This window comes from Schistocerca serialis, chromosome 1 (assembly GCF_023864345.2).
Source record: "Schistocerca serialis cubense isolate TAMUIC-IGC-003099 chromosome 1, iqSchSeri2.2, whole genome shotgun sequence".
Taxonomy (NCBI): domain Eukaryota; kingdom Metazoa; phylum Arthropoda; class Insecta; order Orthoptera; family Acrididae; genus Schistocerca; species Schistocerca serialis.
In genome coordinates, this window is record NC_064638.1 from 728,373,231 (window position 1) to 728,399,173 (window position 25,943).

At 44.3% G+C, this 25,943-nt stretch overlaps 1 protein-coding gene and 1 non-coding gene across 2 annotated transcripts in view; one reads left to right on the forward strand and one right to left on the reverse strand.

The window, feature by feature from the left end:
- Positions 1–17,720: 17,720 nt before the first annotated feature.
- Positions 17,721–17,795, reverse strand: Trnas-cga (transfer RNA serine (anticodon CGA)). Its single transcript has one exon. It is a non-coding gene; the product is annotated as a tRNA-Ser (tRNA).
- A 1,182-nt stretch (positions 17,796–18,977) lies between these two features.
- The window catches only part of LOC126427947 (tyrosine-protein phosphatase non-receptor type 13-like), a 723,279-nt gene continuing 716,313 nt past the window's right edge, over positions 18,978–25,943 (forward strand). Inside the window, exons 1-2 of the mRNA XM_050089870.1 lie at positions 18,978–19,070; positions 19,115–19,454. Of these exons, the coding sequence (XP_049945827.1) occupies positions 18,978–19,070; positions 19,115–19,454 (433 nt within the window). The remainder of the gene's footprint in view (positions 19,071–19,114; positions 19,455–25,943) is intronic.

The window sequence follows — 25,943 nt, forward strand, 5'->3', positions numbered from 1 at the left end:
AAAGAGAAAGTACGAAACGGGGCATGAAGGTGTTGGGCTTTGGGTTTTGGGTTTTTGGAGTAGTAGTTTCTGGAGAGGATTGTGCTGATGTTGTATTTAGGGTCGTAACAAGTCGTGCACGGGAAGTGGCATCTTTAATAGAAGAATATGTTGAAGAAGGTTCCTTAGTCATGTCGGATGGGTTTTCTTCGTACAAGGGATTGGGTGAAAGGGGTTATCATCATTTGATCGAGTATCACAATATTCAGTTTAAAGATTACAAGACGGGGACATGTACCAATACTATCGGGGGGTATTGGGGAGCTGTAAAAGAGAAGGATTTCTGTGCTGCAAGGCCATTAAGATGAATACTGTTGGAGGAAGAGTAATCCTAAAGGTTATTGTATATTTCTTGCATTTATGAAAATAGTCAGCAAAATGTACAAGCCTCGTTTTGTTAGTTAGGTGTTGGAGGGTCTGATACTTTTTTCTAGTTTTACTTTGCGTTTTTTTTTTTTTTTACGTTACTGTACTGTGCGATTGCGACTTCTTTGGTTTGTCTGGGGGAAAGTTTTTCTGTCGTTTTAATATTTTTCGGTCACAATGGTGGGCCGAGGAGGGTTGCTGTGTCTTTGCCGGGGGGTTTATGTGATTGACACGTGGTATCATATTTTTTATTATTTTATAATTTTGCGTCTGGTAGAGGGCGGGAGGTAGGGAAGAACTGATTTTGGTGGTACCTCTTTCCTGCCTGGCAGTATGTGTTTCTTATTAATTTTTTCATTTGTTTTTCTGGCTTTTGTGTATTTTGTGTTATGTCCTTACTTTGTTCTTCGTGTCAGGCTCGAGCTTTCACTCCCTTGGAAGTTCATATGTGGTAAGTTCCTTTTCATGTAGCCACTGTTATGTTTTCCTTTTCGATGTTTTTGCTGTACTTCTGTTAATTTTACTTTCATTCCTGGTGTATCAATTTACTGAGTGTTATTGCCGGCTGGAGTGGCTGAGCGGTTCTAAGCGCTTCAGTCTGGAACCGCGCGATCGCTACGGTCGCAGGTTCGAATCCTGCCTCAGGCATGGATGTGTGTGATGTCCCTAGGTTAGTTAGGTTTAAGTAGTTCTAAGTTCTAGGGGACTGATGACCTCAGTAGTTAAGTCCCATAGTGCTCAGAGCCATTTGAACCATTTTTGAGTGTTATTTTGGAGCTACTGTAGCTGGTGCCACTTTCGTGTAGTGTAGTTACCGGTTCCAAGGTTTGATCATTTTTACGTTTTATTTTCTTGAGGGTACAGTAATGTGTATAAAGATTTTCAATTTTTGAAAGTCTAGTCGTATTCTATAGTTCACTAACAAGATCGTTTTTTAAACACGTTTCTTATATGTTATAAGGATTTTGCACTTGTAATTGCTCTTTGCACTACCCCGAAACAACAATATTGCAATCGGCAACTAGAAATGACCTCCGATTATATTGTATTGTATTGTATGGAACTGGGGACCTAGAAACGACGGAGAGGCTTTGTTCCCGCCGTAGCCCTCAGTGGTTCACAACCCCACAACAGGCCACAGCAGTCCACTCACCCCACCGCCGCCCCACACCGAACCCAGGGTTATTGTGCGGTTCGGCCGGATCCCCCCGGGAACGTCTCACTCCAGACGAGTGTAACCGCATTGTTTGCGTGGTAGAGGAATTATGGTGGACGCGTACGTGGAGACAGTGTTTGCGCAGCAATCGCCGACATAGTGTAACCGGAGGTGTCGGTGTAACTGAGGCAGAATAAGGGGAACCAGCCCGCATTCGCCAAGGCAGATGGAAAACCGCCTTAAAAACCATCCACAGACTGGCCGGCATTAATCCGCCTCCTGGAATCAGTGCGTTAGACTGCACGGCTAATCGGGCGGGCTCCTATATAGGTTACTTCTTGTTACCGATTCCAAATATTCGGGGGTTCATTACTTACATCGCTTTTTCAGTACATGTGGAAAATATCTGCACTCGTAATTCCTCTCAGAAGTTTTGCGAAAACGTTAGTAATATTGGAACTGGTAACTAGAATTGACCCATATATAAGGTCAATCCAAGTTACCGATTCCATCTATTCGAAAGTTCATTACTTGGATCTTTATTTTACAATAGTTATCTCAAACATTTTTCCGCTCGTAATTGCTCTCTGAATTACCGCGAAACAGCTACAAGCATTGGAATCGGTAACTAGAATTGACCTCTTATATTGGTCAATTCTAGTTACCGATTCCAATATTTGTTAATTTTTAATGGATTTCCGTTACCTGAGTTCCTGCGTAGATTAGGATTTATTGTGTTTGTTTATCCATATTTTATGTTAGTAACTCTTATTCCTTATAATTCGCTTTATTTTTCCGTTGTCCTGTTTTAACTTAATTTCTCCCCGAACAAAACTCCAAATATCCTGCGCTTCTCCCGTTTAAATGAACTCGTTTACATGTAATACGTGCGTAAATAGTACTCGCGTTAAATGTATTATTTTATCGCATGCTATATTCGTTTATTTACGAATATGATTCGTTCCCTTCGTAGATTGCTGATATTACGTATGACGTCATTGGTCAAAGGCGACGGGTGAAATCAGACACTATAATTTATCCAACTGCCAACGACGTTTGTATTTAAGGAATAGGGAGATCTTCGACATAGCAGTTATACTAAGGCTAAACTGATATTGCAAACCAGTTTTTCAGACTGTTTGTTAATGTTTGTCTAAGGTAGTTTGTGTTGGAGGAGGACGAGCCTTGTAAATCATGCAATTGCAGGAAATTTGGAATACTACGAGTTTCTGCGCCAAGTGATCACTAAATTCCCTCATACAATCATTATTCGACAAGTCGAATGTGTCACCATGTTATCTTGAACCACACGTTTACCATGCATACATCGTAAGAAATTACACGTTTTTGAAAGAATTTCTAACGATTATAGATTAATTTCGATCATTGAGCTGTATTTTTGTCATAAATCGTAAGTCCCTTAAAACCGAAATGGAATGCGACTTGAAGTCGTTGTTTCTGCCTAAGGCTGTCGGGAGCAGCTGTTTTGACAGCTGTAGGAAGACTGTATATGACTTAGAACTGTTATTCACTTGTTTATGTACGCTACCAATCTAAGGTGTCAATATTGTGTGTAAAGAGTATCGTCACTGAACTTATCAATAAATTTAAACTATTTATAATTCAATAAAATATAATATTCCTATGATCTTTAGTTCCGCGTTTTACGTACGCTTTCGTTCACGAGTAGATGGCGACCTCTGCTGCCTCCTCTTGACTAAATATATCATACATCTTTATGTCGGAATGATTTTTAAATCATCTCTGATTATTTTAGTATAGGGAGAGACTTCACTTGACTGGGCGGTTTCACTAATTTATCCATTTTAATGTTTTCTTTTTTTCGGACGCCAGATGCTCCTCATCCTCTTGGGCCCAAAGGCAATAGTTGGGTGGTCAATACTTAGCTTACCAAAACATAGCACTACATAGCTACTGTTTGAACACTGGATGCATATACTGTTGTTGTATTGAAACACGTATGTTGTGTGGCGGCGATGGCGAGGCATTGCAGAGTCTCTGACCAGAGAGCCATTTATCGTGGGTAGTCTGCGTTTGACCGCGCGAGAGTTGCGAGCGGTACTCTGTCAGTAGTAGTCGTGCAGTACAGTTGCGAGCAGTAGTCAGTGGGCAGTCTGTGAGCAGTGCAGTCTGTCAGTAGCAGTAGGGCAGGGCGGTATGTCGGTAGTAGCAGCCCAGTGCAGTTGTGTGTGAGGAGTCGGCGGGCGTCGACATGGCACTTTGGTCAAGATTTAGACGAGGTACATTATTTTTAAATGCGCTCAGCTAATAATGTAAATTAACTGTAACTAATTTGTGCAACAATCGCCCCAATAATAATTTTGATTTCAAAGCAATATTTTTAACAAGAACTATTTAATTGAACGAACGATTTCCTTCCATTTCCTTTAAAGAAAAGTTTCAGTGAAATTAAAAAAAAAAAAAAAAAATTACTTGCGATGCAGTTCCTCCAAGCCGTGGCCAACAATAAGAGCAGAAATTTGACATGCAGTTTCAATGAGGTAAGAAATTAATTATGATTTTTTTGCACAGGGCCAAAGACCGATATTTTGGTTTAATTGAGTTTACATTGTCAATGAAGTCTCATTAGCATTGAATTGTTTTTCATCATTTTCGTGACAGCTTACAACTTGGGTCAGATTGTTAATTTTTGTTTAATTGTCATTGTGATTGAATTTATTTGCTGGGAGGTTACGTTAGGTAGTATTCTTGTTAACATTCAACTATTGTGTTTCAAAATTTCTCTGGGTAGCTTACACTTAGCTCAATGTCCATTAGCACTTAAAATAATATCTTTTAAATTTCGGTGGGGAGGTTACAGTATACGCAGAATATATACCATAATATAAATGAGATTACATAAAAAGAAATTTGTAATTTGACATGTAACTTGAACCAAAATTGTGTGTACAAAATGTGTTAGTTACATTTTTGTACATGCTGCATGTATCTTGGGACCTCCAGCCAACCGGTTTTGCACCGAGGGCTTTTCCAAACACAAGAGCCTCTCCCCCCCCCCCCCCCCCCTCCCAATGCCAGTCTTTCACAAGCAGTGAATCTGTTGTTGTCCCCGACAGTCAGGCAGTGTCCTCGTCTACAACCTTCGTTTAGATAGTTTCGTAGGCCTACACTACTTGGTTCTACACAATGTGACTGCGACCAAGAGGCACCGTCCACCCAATCCCAAGAAAATTCAGAAGCATTAGACGCCATCATTAAATGAAGCTGAAATAATTCCTTAGAAACAAAATCTAATTGCTGGCGAGTATAGTGGATCCTTTCACGAACAAGAGCCAAACCAGCACGTTGTTTGATGCGATTGGCGGCAGGAGAATTAATATGATGCACAACCTTAGCAAACGTTGGAACCACACTATGATTTCGACACTTCAATAAAAACGATAATGCACATTCCAACCTTACTCTACTGCTGCGAAGTTTATCCAACCTCCGCAGGCAACGATACATTTCCTCCCCGTAGAGGTAAGCAATGTGAGACCTTAACTTTTCCCGGCGAATCGAATGTTCAAATAACTTACGGGTTTGCTGCCGGGTGACGTCGTCGAACACCGCCGATATTTCGACAGGAGCACACCCTGCCATTCTCAAGGCACAAATGCAAGGAAGAAAAAATGTGCAAGCAAATTTAATACCTCGGTTCGTGTTTTTTCAGATATGTAGACGATACTTTTGTTGTGTGGCCTCATGGTAGTGAGAATTTAAACCGGTTTTTGGAACATCTGAATTCAATCTACCCGAATATTCAGTTCACTAAGGAGGTGGAAAAGAATGGATGCCTTCCCTTCCTTGATGTGTTGGTCAAAAGGAAGACTGACGGTACGTTGGGACATTCTGCTTATAGGAAGCCCACCCACACTGCTTGTATCTGCGAGCTGATAGTTGTCACCATCCAGCTCAGCGTGAAGGAGTACTTCGCACCTTGGTTCACAGGACCCACCTTATCTCAGACCCTGAAAGTTTGGCAGCTGAGCCAGCACATCTCGAAGTCACCTTTCGTCAGAATGGTTATAGTGAGAGGCAGATCAAACGTGCGTTGCGCCATCAGCCTTCTGTGCAACGAGTGAGTGACGATAGCAACGAAGTGGCACCTAAGTCTACGGCCTTTTTGCCTTACGCGGGAAGCATTTCCAACAGGATTGGCCGTATTTTGCAGAAATATAATGTGAAATGTGTTTTTCGACCACCTTCTAAGATTAAGGTCCTACTGGCGTCCGTAAAAGATGATCTTGGCTTGCGTAAGGCTGGGGTCTATCGTATTCCTCCCAGCTGTGGCATGTCATATATTGGTCAGACAATCAGGACTGTGGAAGACCGGTGTATTGAACATAAGCGTCACACACGCTTACAACAGCCGAGCAAATCCGCTATTGCAGAACATTGCCTTGACATCGGTCATCCTATGGAATACAACATCACGGAGATTCTGGCTTGCACGTCCAGCTATTGGGATAGTGTTATTAAGGAAGCTGTTGAAATTAGACTATCAAGCAACCTTATTAACAGAGATGGTGGATTTTGTTTAAATGCTACTTGGAATCCGGCTCTGTCTCTCATCAAAAAACAGAGGGACAGAATTAGTGCTACCTCACCTGTCGATTAATAGTAACTATCGATATTTCTGATGTTTTTTATCTTTGGTTCTGTTGACACTTGTTCTGTGTCTGGTGTCTTCCTTGTTTCTCCTCTGTGAACCGAGGTATTAAATTTGCTTGCACATTTTTTCTTCCTTGCATTTGTGCCTTGAGAATGGCAGGGTGAGCTCCTGTCGAAATATCGGCGGTGTTCCACGACGTCAGCCGGCAGCAAACCCGTAAGTTATTTGAACTTTCGATTCGCCGGGAAAAGTTAAGGTCTAACGATGATGGGTCTGTTTCTGACAAAATAATCCTGGTGTTCCGTTGTGAAGAAATAGAGAAAATCATATGTGAAAATGGAACTGTGTCGATGGACGGGAAATTTGGCAGTTGTTCGAAACAATTCAAACAACTGTATACCAAACACGTTGACAACGGAGGCGCAGAAGAAGAGACGATGGGATTTCCTAATTCACTTGCTGTGCTCTCAGATAAGAGTCAAAATAAATGTGGGTTGAAAAATAAGATGCCTGGGTGGTCACCGAAAATAATAGTGCTGCATTTTGACACGGTTGCAATTAAAGATATGAAAGCAGTAGCCTCCAAGACATCTCTTTCCGGTTACACTTTTCACTTCAATTGACTGTAGAAGAAAATTCAAGAGTTGGGATTAACACAGGAATGGAGAAGAATTTCGAATTTTTTGCCCCGTGTGTGCTGCAGTGGCACATCTTCCACCAAACAGTGTTGATGAAGCGTGGTTTGCCGGCTGGAGTGGCCGAGCGGTTCTAGGCGCTACAGTCTGGAACCGCGCGCTCGCTACGGTCACAGGTTCGAATCCTGCCTCGGGCATGGATGTGTGTGATGTCCTTAGGTAAGTTACGTTTAAGTAGTTCTAAGTTCTAGGGGACTGATGACCTCAGAAGTTAAGTCCCATAGTGCTCAGAGCCATTTGAACCATTTTTGAAGCGTGGTTTGTAGTGATGGAGGAAATGTCCAATGGAGAAAGGATCATGATATTTTCAGACTATATGGTCGATCAGTTGTTCGAGTACCCTAGTATACCAGTTACACGTGGAATGTTTTTAACCAGCGGCAGAGGGTTCACGAATGCTGTCGAAGGCTGCCATAGGAAACTAAACTCCTCAGAAAAATCGGAAACACCCGAATGTATGTTTTCTGGCAAATAAGCAGATGGAGGAAGCAGCAAATGCTGTATTTGAAATTAAAAAAAAAAAAAAAAAAAAAAAAAAACGTTTCATTGGCCTGCCCCTTCGAGAAAGAGGTAAATGGTACACAGATCTTGGCAAAAGGTTAAAGGCCATTATAAGAATGTATAATGACTCTGGGGATTTAAGATGTTTTTTGAAATCTTTGGCTTTCTTGAAAAAAGAAAAACTGAGTGGGAAATTGAAATTCGTAGATTAAGACATGAAGCTTAATCATTTGCTGTAGTAATGATGTAGAAAGAACAGAAATTAAAAACAGGAACTGAAATATAAAAATGAAAGATAAAAAATGTTTAAAAATGGGTATACATCTTGTGCACAGCCAATGAATCCTACGCCTGGATAAAATGAGAAGGGATGTTCTTATTAGAAAACGGTCGGCAGAGCCTTTCCCACTGCTGTGGCTTCCTTTGCCGGTCGGAAAACCTACGGCTAAAATATTTGTTCTCTGAAACACGACGTTGACGTCACGAGGAGCAAAGCCCATGGTCGGAAAGCCCACGACACCTGGACACTGGCCCCAGCTGACCCAGCCAGGTTACGACCCTGCGAGTTTAGCCTGTACTGATTGTTTCTGAATCATCTCGTTTTTCGAAACTTGTAGACCTTTGCCTTTAGGCGATATGTAGCGATCGTCGGCGTAGCTTTTGCCTTGCACAGTCAGCCGCGACAGTGATGTTTTCGCAATGCCGACGATCACGAGGACAGCCGAAAGGAGGCATAAAAGAAAAAATGTTCTTGACTGAACGATGAGTGGATTCGTACGAACGAATCTGTGGCCACTATAGCAAGAGCAGGCAGTTAATATTCTATGTGTGGTACGAACAGTGTGATGAAGTTAGGCGTTTTTTCTGCCGCGTGGAGTGGCCGCGCGGTTTGATTCAAAAAATGGCTCTGAGTACTATGCGACTTAACTTCTGAGGTCATCAGTCGCCTAGAACTTAGAACTAATTAAACCTAACCAACCTAAGGACATCATACACATCAATGCCCGAGGCAGGATTCGAACCTGCAACCGTAGCGGTCGCTCGGCTCCTGACTGTGGCGCCTAGAACCGCACGGCCACTCCGGCCGGCGCGCGGTTTGAGGCGCCATTTCACGGATTGCGCGGCCTCTCCCGCCGGAGGTTCAAATGGCTCTGACAAGGGGAAGGCCTCAGACACGGCCAACCGATTCGTCTCAGATTCGGTAGGTCGCTTGTGTACAACCTAAAACGAAGGAATCTAAGATATTTTGGGTCAACACCCCCGCGTTTTTGAGTAAATCAACCCCAAAAGGTTATGACGAGCGATCGACTCAAAGTTGGCGGGATCGATAGATAATTGTAAATAGAGCATTTTTCATCACCAGGTATGGGGTCCGAAGACGCATACTTTTCCAGAAATCGAGGTAAGAAACTTCTACAACTGCCGCTTCTGTACCCACATGGTCATCGCTTTTCGCCGACAGCACCGATAGCACAACGGCCAAGGTAACTGACTTCGAATCTCGAAGAAACGTAGTGGATGTTATTCTTTTGGTTTGTATTTTTCCATATCTCAATTAATAGGGATAGGGGGGTTAATAAGGTAAGTAAATCAGCAATGAATGATAATAAGGTAGGCAAATAAATTACTCAAACCTCTTGGAATAGTAAAGGCCGGCCGCGGTGGTCTAGCGGTTCTAGGCGAGCAGTCCGGAACCGCGCGACTGCTACGGTCGCAGGTTCGAATCCTGCCTCGGGCATGGATGTGTGTGATGTCCTTAGGTTAGTTAGGTTTAAGTAGTTCTAAGTTCTAGGGGACTGATGACCACAGTAGTTAAGTCCCATAGTGCTCAGAGCCATTTGAACCATTTCTTGGAATAGTAAACAACTAAAATGTTACTCCACTTTACAATGGCTCTTCCAGTCACTGTTACGTGTCCTCACTTTTCTTCGAACAACTAGATGGATGGTACTTGTCATATAAACATTCGAAGCAAATATACTTGCGGCACCAAGAGCATCTAATGAATGCAACCTTTCGACAGCTGCACTGTTCCTTCCCTATGATATGACGAAGAGGCAACCGGGACAACATAACTCTCCCCGCGTGCATCCTATCCCGCGCCTCGCTGTAAACAAGCGTCGCACGGTTGGCTATCTGTGATCCCTCGAGAGGAAGTCGCAGCACTTTTACTCGGAGTTGTTTTCATGTGACAAGGCTTAAAAGTTTAATACTTTACTAACTCACGGCGTTTGGGAAATTAGTTTGCCTACCTTATTATTATCATTCCTTATTCATTTACTTACCTTGTTAACCCTCCTATCCCTATCAATTGAGATATGGAAAAATACAAACGAAAAGAATAACCCGCTAGGTTTCTTCGAGATTCGAAACCCGGTTTTCCGATTCGCAGCCGGTTACCTTGGCCTTTGCGTATCGGCGCTGTCGGCGACAGGCGTTAACCATGTGGGTACAGACGCGGCAGTTGTAAAAGTTTCTTACCTCGATTTCTGGAAAAGTATGCGTTTTCGGACCCCATACCTGGTGATGAAAAATGCTCTATTTACAATTATCTATCGATCCCGCCAATTTTGAGTCGAACGCTCGTCATAACATTTAGGGGCGATTTTCTCAAAAACGCGGGGATGTTGACCCAAAATATCTTAGATTCCTTCGTTTTAGGTTGTACACAAGCGACTTGCCAAATCTGAGCCGAACCGGTCGGCCGTCTCTGAGGCCTTCCCCTTGTGATCACTATGGGACTTAACATCTGAAGTCATCACTCCCCTAGAACTTAGAACTACTTAAACCTAACCAACCTAAGGACATCACACACATCCATGCCCGAGGTAGGATTCGAACCTGCGACCGTAGCAGTCGCGCGGTTCCAGACTGAAGTGCCTAGAACCGCTCGGCCACACCGGCCGGCCCCGCCAGAGGTTCGAGTCCTTCCTTGGGCATGGGTTAAGTTAGTTTAAGTAGTGTGTAAGTCTAGGGACCGATGACCGCAGCAGTTTGGTCCCTTAGAAATTCACACGCATTTGAACATCTTTTCTAGTATGGCATTTCGCTGTCAGAAAAAAGAATAATATTCTTCCGTGAGGAAGCCAAAATTAGAGCTTTAGCTCTCAATAATAAAGAAAATTTCAGTGTCAATAAAAGAAATTCAGTGCACGCCAATTGAGTCCGCGCCATAGAGTTTTCGTGAAAGCTTTGGGTAAAATCACAAGTGTTTCGTATTAATATGTAATGTAACTACCATTCTATTTAATACGGTGGCTACTGGAGTAATATAATGGATACGGGAGAGATGAAACATGAGTTTATCGTATGTACCAAGGATGTGTAGGCTCCTGAAGTCGAACAAGTGTATCAAAGAATGTTTAACGGTGCACATAGCATCTTCATCGATTAGGTCAGCACGATCAGCAGTGGCTTCTTTCATAAAACAGCCAGAACAGGAGCAGATCACAAGCGGACATGGCATGAGGCTCAGTGGGCTCGATATAATACCGTTCGAGCCAGCTACGTAATTGCTTTTCTTGACGTGGTCGCTGGTCGATCGAACGTTTTTCTCTGCTGTGACGTCATCGTTCCATTGTAGGCGCATGTTCATGATAGCTGTGGATTAGTTTTCTGTAAAGTTATAAATTGATATAGCTGGAAACGCGTTTAGCTGGGACATTGGTGCTGTAGGGATTTCGGAGCATTACTAGGGCCAAAGCGAGACAACAAAAATATTCGCCGTAATACACGGTCCAGTTGCGGCTGCGCGGTTCTTTCCGTCCCTTTACGACGAACCTGCACCTACCTGTGAACATTGTCTCAACAGATCATCAGTAGGAAAGCCGAGCGAAACCTACTGTACTTCGACGTGAACTAGGCTGCAATTGAAGTCACTAATCTACGTTTCGGGAGAAAGTTTTCACACGAAGTGAAAGGTTGGAAATTTTGCCCTCAATTAAAATATTCCCGTTTCCTCACGTTAGCAAGATTATGGTGTTGCATTTCCCGAAAACGTAATAGCTACAAAAATACTAATTGCTTTTGATTTATATTGCGCGCCAGATATTAAGTCTGTCGTTACCAAATGCAGTCACAGTTTTTAGCCACCGACCTGCTCAATACGCCACGCGGAATATATGTCTTTTCTCGTCACAAAATTCACTTAAAAATTCCGAAATTTCTACACGCCCATCGGAATAATTATGCCGTCACTTTACCACACTTTTGATGTATGTAACACTGCTAGATCCGGAAACTTATCATTTCCATCGGAACTACTACTACACACGTCCGAACTGTTTCATGGCTAGGCTCCGACTCCGACTCTAGAACACTCTAAGTCTTTTCCAGCACAGAAAGGCGCGCGAAGAATATTGCTTTACCATTGGTCAGTTTCCTCAACAGCCAATAGCAAAACAACACTTTCCCGCGTGAGTCCGCGCTTTTCATCAATAACCAATCGCAATTTAGTAAACCTCACAACTGCACTTTTTACCGACGTAATTATCTAATATGTTGAAGTTTTGCTTATGTATAAAGTTATTTACTATCGTTATTTGTACCTGAATTAGCTATCCCTCTACCATAAACTTACTTTACAAATCTGTTCTACAAAAATCCCCTTTGTCCACATCCACACTTCTTCGAAATGTTCCCACACTAAATCCCACTACATAACTCGTTATCTTCATATTAACCTTAAACCACACTCACGCATCATTCATACTGCTAAAACACATTTATAACATTTTACATACACAAAAAGACATAATCACACTTTATGAAAATACTACAATAGTTTATGAAAAACATTTTATTACTTTAGTGCACTCTAGTGCGCACAATCGAAGCTAAAATCACAGTCCCCCTATCCAATATTGTCCTCTATCGGCTGATACATAAACTACGTGGGCGTCCAGTCTCGCGTCACCATCTGTCACTATCCAGCTCTGAAACACATCTCCCACTTAATCGCCTCCAAGGCAGGATCGTTATACGGCGCTACGCCTCAGTCACATCAATGCGACCACCGCCTATGTTCGAGTCAATGTGCAATAACCACTCACAGGCAGTAGATGGCAGCACTAGCAGTGGATGGTGTACACTGCGTGTTGGTGAGGGCGCGAGAAACAGTGCCTCGACGTAATGCGGAAATGGCGCGAGTCATCTGACGTCCACAAGGAGATGACCTTTCGCCTTCGGGCCAAGGGTGGAAACATTTCCGAAACGACTAAGTTTTGCAAACTGTTAGCGTGCCGCCGTGTCAAAACATACTGTGCGTGGCAAAATGGCGCTATCCAGAACTGGCGCTGAGGCAACAGTGGTGGCCCACAGGCCATAGATGACAGTGATGAGCGACGGCTGCGGCAGTGTGTGCGGGCAAATAGACGCGCAACTGTCGAAGAACGGATCAACCAAGGAATACCAACATTGTCTCTTCAACGACCGTACAGCGAAAATTGCTGCGCGTGGGCCTCCGCAGAATGACCTGGTTCATGCACCCATGCCGACTGCTGTTCACCGGCGACGAGGGCTGGAATTTGCACGGCAGTACCGCAGCTGCTCATCAAGTGAGTGGTAAAAAGTGTCCTTTTCAGATGAATCACGCTTTATGCTCCATTGGAGAGATTCGGCCCTGCAGCAATTGCCAGATGGATACAGGCTGGAGGAGGGAGCGTTCGTGTGGCATTCGCTGTGTAATCTCGTCATTGTGGGATGCACAATGGACCAACACAAGCATGCATCTATCCCTAAGAACCGTGTTCACCTCTACTTTGCAGTTTGTTTTCCATCGGGACGATGTCAGCCACCAGCAAGAGAATGCAACGTGTCACAGAGCGCTCAGTGTACGTGCTTGTTTCGCAGAGCACCAGGATGAGTTTATCGTGCTCCCATGGCCACCAAACTTCCCGGAATCTGTGAGACCATCTCGATCTGGCTGTACTCGCCTCGGGCCCTCAGTCGAGAAACCTAGCGTAGCATGTCACGACAGTGGAGTCGGCGTGGCTCCACATCCCTGTCGGTACCTTCCAGAAGCCCGCCCGGTGAGCCGAGCGGTCTAACGCACGGCTTTCCGGGGTGGGAAGGACCGCCTGGTCCCCGGCACGAATCTGCCCGGCGGAATTGTGTCGAGGTCTGGTGAGCCGGCCAGTCTGTGGATGGTTTTAGGCGGTTTTCCATCTGCCTCGTCGAATGCGGGCTGGTTCCCCTTATTCCGCCTCAGCTACACTATGTCGGCAATTGCTGCACAAACAAGTTCTCCACGTATGCGTACACCACCATTACTCTACCACGGGGGACGGAGCCTCTCCGTCGTTTCTAGGTCCCCGGTTAACATACAATACAATACCTTCCAGAACCTTATTCGACTCACTTCAGCACGTCCACTCTGCAAGAGGTGGTTATTCAGGCTCCTGACAGGTGCTTACATTAATGTGCGCGGACCATGTATAAGTGAAAATCGATATTAAAGTGAAATTTATAAGATAATGAAAGATATCGTCTCATGTGATCGTAAAAATGATCGGAATTATAAGAAAAGTAAGTGAGAGAAAAGGTCGCGTCGAAAGGAATCGTGAAAAAGCCTTAAAAACCCAGTGCCGAGCGAATGTGAGAACTGTGGCAGCGTCGAAAGGAAAATGACTTGCTCTGTGCGTTTGTGGAAAGTACCAAGTCGGAAGTGTCTACTCAGTGTCAGATCGAAAAGGTCGACGATAAACACGCAATAGTACTGAACCCACAGCGTATTTAAGTATTCGCACGTCTTTCGCAACTTTATCTACGATAATCTCCTATCCAGTACTAGGGGTTTCACTTGTTAAGATAGCCATCCAGGATAAAATAGCCTCATTGATCACCAGCCGCGCGGGATTAGCCGAGCGGTCTCAGGCGCAGCAGTCCTGGAGTGTGCGGCTTGTCCCGGCGGTGGTTCGAGTCCTCCCTCGGGCATGGGTGTGTGTGTTTCTCCTTAGGATAATTTAGGCTAAGTAGTGTGTGAGCTTAGGGACTGATGACCGTAGCAGTAAAGTCCCATAAGATTTCACACACATTTGAACATTTTTGATCACCAGGACAGAGGAAACAGCTTCTGGATTTTTCCCAGCCTCTTGAAGTAATCTTTCACAAGATAGTAGAGTATTCTCTTTGTTGCTTTCGCTTTGGGTTATTTTAATTTTTGCAGGAGGTGCCGGCCGGTGTGGCCGTGCGGTTCTAGGCGCTTCAGTCTGGAACCGCGTGACCGCTACGGTCGCAGGTTCGAATCCTGCCTCGGGCATGGATGTATGTGATGTCCTTAGGTTAGTTAGGTTTAAGTAGTTCTAAGTTCTAGGGGACTGATGACCACAGACGTTAAGTCTCATAGTGCTCAGAGCCATTTGAACCATTTGCAGGAGGTATTGTTATGTCGTAATGAGAAAGTGTCGTGAGACTTTAGCAAGATATTCCGAACGCCAAGATACGACGTGCAGAGAAAGCCGGACTCTGGTACATATTTTCGACATTGTCAAGTGTTTCCTGAGTTCAGCTTCTCCATTTAGTTTGTTCCTCTCAGATAAACTAACTCGCCAATGTTTTACCCATCGTACTACCGCTTAGTGAGGAGCGGTCCGTACTTGCTCATCGCCATAGCTTTTTACTTACACTTGCTAGACACCCAATAGGACCAAAATCAGTAAACTACCTAAGCACAAGTCGCGCGTCTCCATTAGTAACAAATGACACATGAGTTTCTTTTATTTGCCGTGAATATGTTTGTAAGTGCTATGTGAAGTTTTGACAAACTCGTGGCTATCTGTTAGAAAAGTTGTTCCATTTAGCTTTGTTGATAACAGTACGATTCTATCTTTATCCATTGTGTATAGTTTAATTAAAAACAACTTAAATAACGCTTGCCGGCCGACGTGGCCGTGCGGTTAAAGGCGCTGCAGTCTGGAACCGCAAGACCGCTACGGTCGCAGGTTCGAATCCTGCCTCGGGCATGGATGTTCGTGATGTCCTTAGGTTAGTTAGGTTTAACTAGTTCTAAGTTCTAGGGGACTAATGACCTCAGCAGTTGAGTCCCATAGTGCTCAGAGCCATTTGAACCATTTTTTTTAAATAACGCTTTAGGTGAGTTGTAAAACAGAGGACTCACAAGCTAAAAATGTTATTAATGTTTATCAATAACACTTATTGATGGTTACAAACTTTAAAGACATCTGTCTAGACGGCCGTAGTGGCCGAGCGGTTCTAGGCGCGTCAGTATGGAACCCCGCGACAGCTACGGTCGCATGTTCGAATCCTGCCTTGGGCTTGGATGTGTGTGATGTCCTTAGGTTAGTTAGGTTTAAGTAGTTCTAAGTTCTCTGGGACTGATGACCTCAGATGTTAAGTCTCATAGTGCTCAGAGCCATTTGAACCATTTTTGAACATCTGTCTAAACTAACAAGGCGTTGATTCAGTGAGACAAAAAGAGCTAAAATGTTTAATACTGTGCATAGAACAACGCTCGACCAGTCTCTAATGATCTCCCTAGGTAATCCTTGTTTTTATGCACGGATAGTTGGGAGTCGAGAGAGCACTCACAGCACTGAGCACCCGTATATTCGCATGAGTTTAAATAAATAAAATCGTATTACCTTATTGTCTGGAGATTCTGAGGAGTGGGTTCAACTATCTAATTGGAAAGTTGTTCTTTCAATGGTTCCTTTCCTATGCGAAATGTGAGTGTTGCTTGCACATGTAGTGTAAGAGGCCGCAGTGAGCGTGTGTGGAGTTTCGGTGTAGTGTTTGTGTTGCTGATGACGTCGAGAGAGATGAGAGAGCGTGAGATATAGAACGGTATATAGTACACTTCTCGCGAATGACTCAATGGGGATCGCTGAGGTTAAGGTTCCTATCAGACGGCGGATCTCATCATCAGTGTTACAGACCGTCATTCCATGAGACGCTGCGAAATGCTTGGGGGATCGAGAGCTCCGCCGAATGTGGTGACATGCAGGTAAAACACTGCACCCACATTCGAGACTACGTCGGTGCAAGTACTCTCTCGTTTTCCCTGTTTCCGCTCTTCAAAAGATCCGTACCTAGAGACTGAAAAGCTGCACAAGTGACACCAATACCCAAGACAGGAGATGGAGTAATCTGCTGAATTACAGACTCATATCACTCGATTTGCATGAAGATTTTGGAACATATACTGCATTAGAATACTTGAATTACTTCGAAGCCGGCCGCGGTGGCAGTGCGCTTCTAGGCGCTGCAGTCCGGAACCGCGGGACTGCTACGGCCGCAGGTTCGAATACTGCCTCGGGCATGGATGTGTGTGATGTCCTTACGTTAGTTAGGTTTAAGTAGTTCTAAGTTCTAGAGGACTGATGACCTAAGATGTTAAGTCCCATAGTGTTCCGAGCCATTTGTTTAATTACTTCGAAGAGAACGATTTCAGGACGAATTCACAAAATATCGTACTTGTGAAACACAACTAGGTCCCTTTTCTCACGAAATAAGACATTAAATTGATTCTATAGTTTTAGACTTCCGTAAGGCTTTCGACAACGCTTCTCACAAGCGTCTTTCAGTCAAATCCCGTGTCTATGAAGTATCGCCTCAGTTGTGTGATTAGAGTTGTGATTTCCTGCAGAAAGATCAGAGTTCGTAGTAACTGACGGAAAGTCATCGAGTAAATTAGAATTAATATCTGGCGTTCCCCAAGGAAGTGTTGTAGGCTCTGTTCTGTTCCTGATCTACATGAACGACATAGGAGACAATTCCAGTTGCCCTCTTGGATCGTTTGTAGATCATGCAGTCATTTACCGTATTGTACAGTCATCAAATAATCAAAACCAATTACAAAATGATTTAGAGAAGATGTGAAAAGTGGCAATTGACACTAAAGAATGAGAAGTGTGACGTTATCCACATGGGTACTAGAAGAAATCCACTAAATTTCAGTTACACGATAAATCACACAAATCTAAAGGCTGTAATTTCAACTACGTACTTAGGGATTACAATTATGAACGACTTATATCTTACGTTGGAACCATCGCATGGATATGTTGTGGTTAAAACAAACCAAAGACTGCGATTTATTGGGAGAACACTAAGAAAGTGCAACAGTTCCACTAGAGACTGCCTACGTTGCGCTTGTTCGTGCTCTTCTACAACAATGCTGTGCTGTATGGGATCCATATCAGGTGGGACTGATGGAGGACATCGAAGAAGTTCAAAGAAGGACATATCGTTTTGTATAAACGTGGAATAGGGGAGAAAATGTCAGGATATGATAAGTGTGAGCGCAATGAGATTTTCACTCTGCAGCGGAGTGTGCGCTGATGTGAACCTTCCTGGCAGATTAAAACTGTGTGCCGGACCGAGACTCGAACTCGGGGCCTTTGCCTTTCGCGGGCAACTGCTCTACCAACTGAGCTACCCAGGCACGACTCACGATCCGTCCTCACAGCTTTACTTCTACCAGTACCTCGTCTCCTACCTTCCAAACTTTACAGAAGCTCTTGAAAATGGCTCTGAGCACTATGGGACTCAACTGCTGAGGTCATTAGTCCCCTAGAACTTAGAACTAGTTAAACCTAACTAACCTAAGGACATCACAAACATCCATGCCCGAGGCAGGATTCGAACCTGCCACCGCAGCGGTCTTGCGGTTCCAGACTGCAGCGCCTTTAACCGCACGGCCACTTCGGCCAGCCAGAAGCTCTTCTGCGAACCTTCGCACGTAGGAGACGAGATACTGGCAGAAGTAAAACTGTGAGGACGGGGCGTGAGTCGTGCTTGGGTATCTCAGTTGGTGATGGGGCTGCCCTCTGTAATAAAATAAAGTGAGTGAATGCATCAATAACGAACTTCAACGGGCGGCAGGGGACGTCCGCCACGAACAGTTGCAACGAACTATAACGAACAAAATGAGATTAAAAAAAAAAAATAAAGTTGGTAGAGCACTTGCCCGCGAAAGGGCAAAGTCCCGAGTTCGAGTCTCGGTCCGGCACACAGTTTTAATCTGCCAGGAAGTTTCATGTCAGAGCAATCATTAAAATAACGGCATTTTTCGTTGGTGTGAGATCTTTTCACGAAACTTCAATCACCAACTTTCTCCTTCGATTGCGTAAGTATTGTGTTTGTGCCTACCTACATAAGCGCGCCGTTCACCAGTGAAACGGTAGAGAAATAACTTGAAGGTGGCTCGGTAAACCCTCCGCCAGGCACTTAATCGTGCAATGCAGAGTAATCATATAGATGTAGATGCAGAGAAGGACACAGCCGATGTCGTTCCCCAGTCTGTGCTCTGCCTGTAATTACTTCTTCGTCGACGGAACGCTAAATTCTTCCTTTATTTTTACTACTCTCCACCTTGCCAGTCGGATGTTGACAATGACAAATTTTTCACAACCAGCAGTCCAATCGGCTAGCCCAGAGAAGAGCGTCAACCCAGAAACGTGCGTTTACCTCAGCTACAGAGGCTTGTGTTCAGTAGAATTGCCTGCTGAATGTGTCAGCCCGTTCGCCAACACAAGGGTTAATTCAAGGACACGAAACTTCGAGGACGCTCTGCGCATGCTGCAGATGAGCTCGTAATATTGATAACGGAGTTAACGGGGCGGTGATGTGCGGTGGGGAGCCGGCAGGTAGAGGAACAGAGGCGCGCGAGCACGACCTGGCGGAAGTAGCGGCGCTGGACCAGAAGAGCGGCTGCAGGGTCTGAAGCTGAGTCTGCTCTGGCGGCGTGCCGGGCCGGGACAGGACTGGCCGTGGAGTGGGGCGGCTTTGGGGCGGCGGGGGGGGGGGGGGGGCACCGCGTGGCGGGAGAAGGGCCGCTGTCTGGCTGCTGCACTCGGCCGTGGCTGGACGCCGCGCGGCTCCGTGCCACTTCAGTCGGCCGCCGGCCGCGCCACCCGTAGTGTGCGTGTGTTCCGTGAAACCGTCTGTGCGAGTGCCGCTCCAGTGTTCCGCAGCGAGCGAGCTGACGCCTCGCGTGTGTTTGCGTGTGCTGCTTGCCGAGGAGTCGCGGCCATGCTGGTGCAGTCGCCGCGGTGGACCGACCACAGCCTGGGGCCTAAGGCACCGCCCGCGCACGCCAACGGTACGTTCTGCATCAGCGCCGGGGGACGCCGACAACAGGTGCCGGCAGCCAGTGCGACTGCCGGAGCGATGTGCTCGCCAAATGACGGTGTGCCCAACAGGTGTCGTGTTGAGACGCGTTCAGTTGATGATAAATTCTAGGGCTGACAGCAGACTGCGTCTTCGTGTTGAAGTAGCGATTCAACGATTTTGTAGTCCGTTATCTTCGCCTGAAGATGACTGGTAGGAAATTCGTTGAAATGTTGATCAACCGAGAAGTTTCATAGGCGTCGTGTTTTCACGTCACTTACAGTCCATTATTACATATCTTAGGAATTATTTTCTGGGTCTTTTTTTTTTATCGATATATTAGCATTACTTAAGTCCATCAGTCGAGCGACACGGTATGGTGTAAAATGGCCTTATCGTTATTATTACACGAAACTCACAAAAAACCTTGCACTCCCTTGCGTCTCTTACATATATTAAGAACTGTAGTATGCAATGCACAGCTGTAACGTTGTAGCCGGCCGAAGTGGCCGTGCGGTTAAAGGCGCTGCAGTCTGGAAACGCAAGACCGCTACGGTCGCAGGTTCGAATCCTGCCTCGGGCATGGATGTTTGTGTTGTCCTTAGGTTAGTTAGGTTTAAGTAGTTCTAAGTTCTAGGGGACTAATGACCTCAGCAGTTGGGTCCCATAGTCCTCAGAGCCATCTGAACCATCTGTAACGTTGTATTTGTGAGGTTAAATGGAAAGAATGGTACGTATCTTCAGCTAATATCAACGATGCAACAATGTTCAACTGGTAACTGTTGTGCCAATTACGCAAATGCACAGCTGAGATGGTTTTCAGACCCCGATGATAGTCTGATTCTGCCGGCCGGAGTGGCTGAGAGGTTCTAGGCGCTTCAGTCTGGAACCGCGCGACCGCTACGGTCGCAGAATCGAATCCTGCCTCGGGCATGGATGTGTGTGATGTCCTTAGGTTAGTTAGGTTTAAGTAGTTGTAAGTTCTAGGGCACTGATGACCTCAGCAGTTAAGTCCCATAGTGCTCAGAGCCATTTGAACCATTTTTTATAGTATGATTCTAGATCGAAATCGATCGTATGTCGCATAACGCAGTTCTTGACATTCATTGAAGCTGTACAACACCACTTCCATAAAACATCACTTGCCCAGTTTATAAACAATCTAGAACTTCGCGTTCTGTCGCCAAAAGTGATTCCATTTCGCTCCGAACAGTGAAAACTTGAGTAAAGGAAACGTCGTGGGCTGTTTTGTCAGTTACGCAGGCATTGTAACATGTCTCAGTCTTTGGCCGTAATAGGTTACCAATGTGATTAAACGAACTCATATATATTTTATAATATAAAAAGGCGTAACAATACCTAACCCATATTTGGTTATTGCTATTGTCACCATATTTCGATGTGCGGCAGTCTAGGATTTAGTTCAAAAATGGCTCTGAGCACTATGGGACTTAACTTCTAAGGTCATCAGTCCCCTAGAACTTAGAACTACTTAAACCTAACTAACCTAAGGACACCACACACATCCATGCCCGAGGCAGGATTCGAACCTGCGACCGTAGCGGCCACGCGGTTCCAGACTGTAGCGCCTTTAACCGCTTGGCCACACCGCCCGGCGGATTTAGTTGCCATCACCGTTATTTGTAACATTGTTTACTTAGTTGACAAAAAATGTACTGCGTCAACAGCACATATTTTCATTTTCGTTTCATAGACAGTGCTAGAGACCAGAACAGTATTTTGAATTTGAACTATTTATTTTCCTAGGCAAGCAACAAAGACTTTTCATAACAACTCATTAATACTTACGACTAACAACGCATCTCATCAGCTAAGACCTATTTTCAGGTGACAGTCTCGCTTTGTAGCTCATCAACACACTTCTCAGGAACACAAACGTGTTACACGCTCAAAAATGTATAGCGACGTTGGGTTCATGAGGACGAACTGAAACAACATTGTCACCTAAAGATGGAGCAAAGCCGCCAACCTTTCCTAACCATCAAATATACATTTAGCGACTGGTTGCAAGGCATTTTTCTTTCTTACGCAGTTTGGCGTATAGTCAGCAAAACAGCCTGCTTAGATCGAAACTTCATTTCCCGTAAGAAATGTGGCTCCAAGCAGTTGCTACACACTTGTTCCTTACGGGAAAGGTAAAATGGAAGACAGGGGAAGAAGAGTATAGGAAACACTAATACACAATATCAGTCATTTATCAGGAAAATTCATACTTGTAGAACTCTGAATCTCCATTTTCTCTTTCTCGTTGTAACATTTTGTTCGATACTTTAAATTGCTGAATACGTAGCTGTAAATTATGAAAGTTCAGGAACACCTAAACACAAACATCTGTTCTTTTTTAATGTTCAAAAACGTTTCAACGCCTTTACGCTATCATATGTGGGTACTTTTAATTAGTTCTTATTTTCTGGAATGTTAGGTTCTGCAGAGCTTTCTTTATATTATGCAATTTTTCGTTACTTTCGTTGAATCGGACATCAGCTACATGCTCCTCTGTTATAGAAATACAGAAAAAGAGTACATCATTTTGGCGAATCACACTCGCTACTTAAAATATATAACGTTAAAAAAAGACGATGTTTATGTAGCCTTACTCTCCTGCTGTTGTTTAGACTTCTACATATCAAATACCTCAGATCTATTGAGAAAAAAAATATTTATATTGTACTAAATTTTCTTCTGCCGGTCCCAAGCAATTTCATAAATCAAACAACAGTTTCTAAACATCTACGAATGTCATCTACTGTAATACATAATAAACACAGAATGTGATTCTGAAAAGGTATTTCATGATTTCAGGGACCTGCATTAACTGTCGACGTTGAGCGACCATTAGTGTTAGACTCTGAGGCGACTGAGAGCTTAAGCTTTCGTCGAATCTGGAGAGGTCAGGGCAAGGTAGCGGCAGTGTCTTGTTTAACGAACCGTCCCACCGTTCGGTTGACAACCAAAATGACGACGGGGTCGGACAGAGGTTTAAGTCCCGCTCCCTTTGCGCTCGAATCGTCAGTCGTAAAAGTGCCTCCGCTAGGACGCCGAAATTGCACTTGAAAGCACGTCTTTAGGTCTTTCGCTGCATTGCGGCAGGAGGTGAGGTGGTGCTCAAAATATTTCACCACTGACAGATTCTGGACTGCCATGAAGTTGTCTTACACGCTTATCTAAACAAACATTTGAGTAATTCAGACTTTCCACGGCGAAATCCACATTTCACAAATATCCTAACGCTTATCTGCTCGCCGACATGTCGTTATGTAACCTAGCCTAATGGTGGAACGAAGGCGCCCTGATACGCTATCATTGGTGTCCAAGAGCACAATTGAAATAATGATACGGAGCCTGTCTTCATTCAAAAAGTCTATTGTTCGAATGAAACTGAAGAGTGTTTATGTAGTTTTTTGTCATCATGGATGAGTCTGAGAACGAAAGAGAAACCTGGTGTCAGGACTGGCCTACTAAACTTTAATGGCTACGAGAACGACTCTTATCTTATTGCCTGTTCACCAAGAGTTACGGCGCAAATCGGTGACGGGATTAGCTGTTTAGATAGGTGCATGAAAAAAAAAATGGGTCTGAGCACTATGGGACTTAACATCTGAGGTCATCAGTCCCATAGAATTTAGAACTACTTAAACCTAACTAACCTAAGGACATCACACACATCCATGCCCGAGGCAGGATTCGAACCTACGACCGTAGCGGTCGCACGGTTCCAGACTGAAGCGTCTAGAACCGCTCGGCCACACCGGCCGGCTAGGTGTATGACTTAGATCGATATGCACTTGTTTGTGGTCGCTACCAACCTTAGGCTTCAGTACTAAGTGCAAAGAGAATCTTCACTGAACATACCGACATTTTTAAACGTCAATCAGACACGGTACTACGTTTCTGTAATGCTTAACTCCATATGTTACGTTTGTTTTGTTTACGATTATGTAGACGTTTTGGACACATTGTCAGCTGCCAACCGCTGTTGAGTAAGTTGGCTGTGCGAAAAAAGCTGTCAGCGCCGGCCGAGACCACCCGAAACAGATACCCCGCCCACTACAGCTAAGTCTTTCTTTGAGTAAACATAAGTGCCTCCATCCTACGAACGGATCAGCGATGTTGAAGCGCCGTCGCTCCGTGAGCCACTGCGGTAAGATATCGTATTTGATCCACAATATTGGCACACGGGTGTGAAGAACATTTCACTGTAAATGGCCTGGTGTGTCTTAGTTAATGTAACGTTCATTATCACGTCAATGTGCTAGGTTCTTTTTTCTTTGCAATTCAGAAATTGATGTCGCTGTCCCATTCGTATATTTTGCCCAAAAAAATCTGCGGAATTATTCTTTCCACAAGCATAGTTTCTGAGTAAATGTCAGTTCACAAGGGACATCATGGAAACGCTGGCAAAATCAAAGTATTCGACAAGGCTTTTTAGACGGTGCCAGTCACACAGATCGCCAATGGAACTGAACGGAACGGACCCTTCCCCATTAAGAGTTCTCGGAAATAAAGTTTTGAGGTTGGTGTTGACGGTTGCACCGTCTGCCACAGTTGCAAGGTAGGCAGTTTTCGTCGCGTTCACCCATGTGATACAGTATATGAAATGACCCAGTTTCTGAGACTTTACTGGTCTCGTACTGATATGATTTTATGTATATACACTAAAGCGACGAGTTAACATTTGTGGCAGCATAATGCGCGCACTTGTGTGAATCGCTGTGCCAAAGTGGCTTAGCGGTTAACGCACCAGCCTTCGAAGCAAGAATCCGGAGTTAGATTCCTGACCTTAGTACAAATTTTCACTCGCCGCTCCAGTTTATATACATAAAATTTTATTTTTATGAGACCAGTAAATTCTTTAAAATTGTCATTTCATTTGTATAAGTACCTTCGCCTGGGTTTCAGGTTGGATCCCCCTACGATCGATGCTGAGATGCTATTCCAAAACATGGAGAGTCTCGGCAATTCTGTTCGTATTCAAGGGGGAATTTAAAGTAGACTGGGACGGAGTGAGAATTTGGATCGAGGAGGGAGTCGTGCCAAGGTAATCCGTGCAGTTGCGTGGATCAATGGACCAAGGTGGCTTAGTGGCTAACGGATTTTCCTAGTAAGCAAGAGACGCGAGTTCAATTCCCGACCTTTGCGTAAATTTTCACTCGCCGCTTCAGTGTGTATACATAAAAAGTGAATTTTATACTTTGGTGGCATTTTTATTTTTTTATTTTATTTTTTTTATTTTTATCCTTTTTATTTATTTATTTTCTACCTTTATGTTTCCGCGATTCATTGCGCAGGTTGCCGAGCTTTCCTACCAGTTTCTCCCTTAAAAAAGTTGAAGTATATGAAAGCAGAAAAACGATTTCACAATACATGGTCAAAGAAAAGTCCGTAGTCTGTATCAATAACAACATAATTTACTGAATGAGCAAGTTAGGCAGTGTAATGTGAAGTATCCCAGAACATAGCTATTTTTCGTTTCATAAACAGTTCTATATATTATGCCTGCGTTTCATAAACTGTTCTATATTTATGCCTGCGTTTCCGATCTTCCGCCAGCATGACGACTCTGTCGTCAGCGAGCGAGGTGGCGTAATCGTCAGCGCACTGACCTCGCTTTCGGAGGACGGCGGTTCAAATCCGCTTCCGACGATCGTGATTTAGCTTTCTGTGATTCCCCTAAATCTTTTACAGGCATGTGCCGGGATGGTTCCTTTTAAAGGGCGCGGAAGATTTCCTTCCCCATCCTGGACACAATCCGAGCTTTTGCTCCGTCTCTACTGATCCTCATCGTCCGTCCGTCCTTCCTTCATTCTGTCCTTCCTTACTTCCTTCCTTTCTTCCAACTCTAGCGTCTAGCTGCACATGATCCATAAAATAATACAGGGTGATTCAAAAAGAATACCACAACTGTAGGAATTTAAAACTCTGCAACGACAAAAGGCAGAGCTAAGCACTAGCTGTCGGCGAATTAAGGGAGCTATAAAGTTTCATTTAGTTGTACATTTGTTCGCTTGAGGCGCTGTTGACTAGGCGTCAGCGTCAGTTGATGCAAAGATGGCGACCGCTCAACAGAAAGCTTTTTGTGTTATTGAATACGGCAGAAGTGAATCGACGACAGTTGTTCAGCGTGCATTTCGAACGAAGTATGGTGTTAAACCTCCCGATAGGTGGTGTATTAAACGTTGGTATAAACAGTTTACAGAGAATGGGTATTTGTGCAAAGGGAAAAGTTCTGGACGGCCGAGAACGAGTGATGAAAATGTAGCACGCATCCAGCAAGCATTTGTTCGCAGCCCAGGAAAATCGACTCGCAGAGCTAGCAGAGAGCTGCAAATTCCACAATCAACTGTATGGAGAGTCCTACGAAAAAGGTTAGTTATGAAACCTTATCGTCTGAAATTGGTTCAAGCACTGTCTGCAGCTGATAAGATTAAAAGAATCGATTTCTGTGATTTTATCCTTGCTC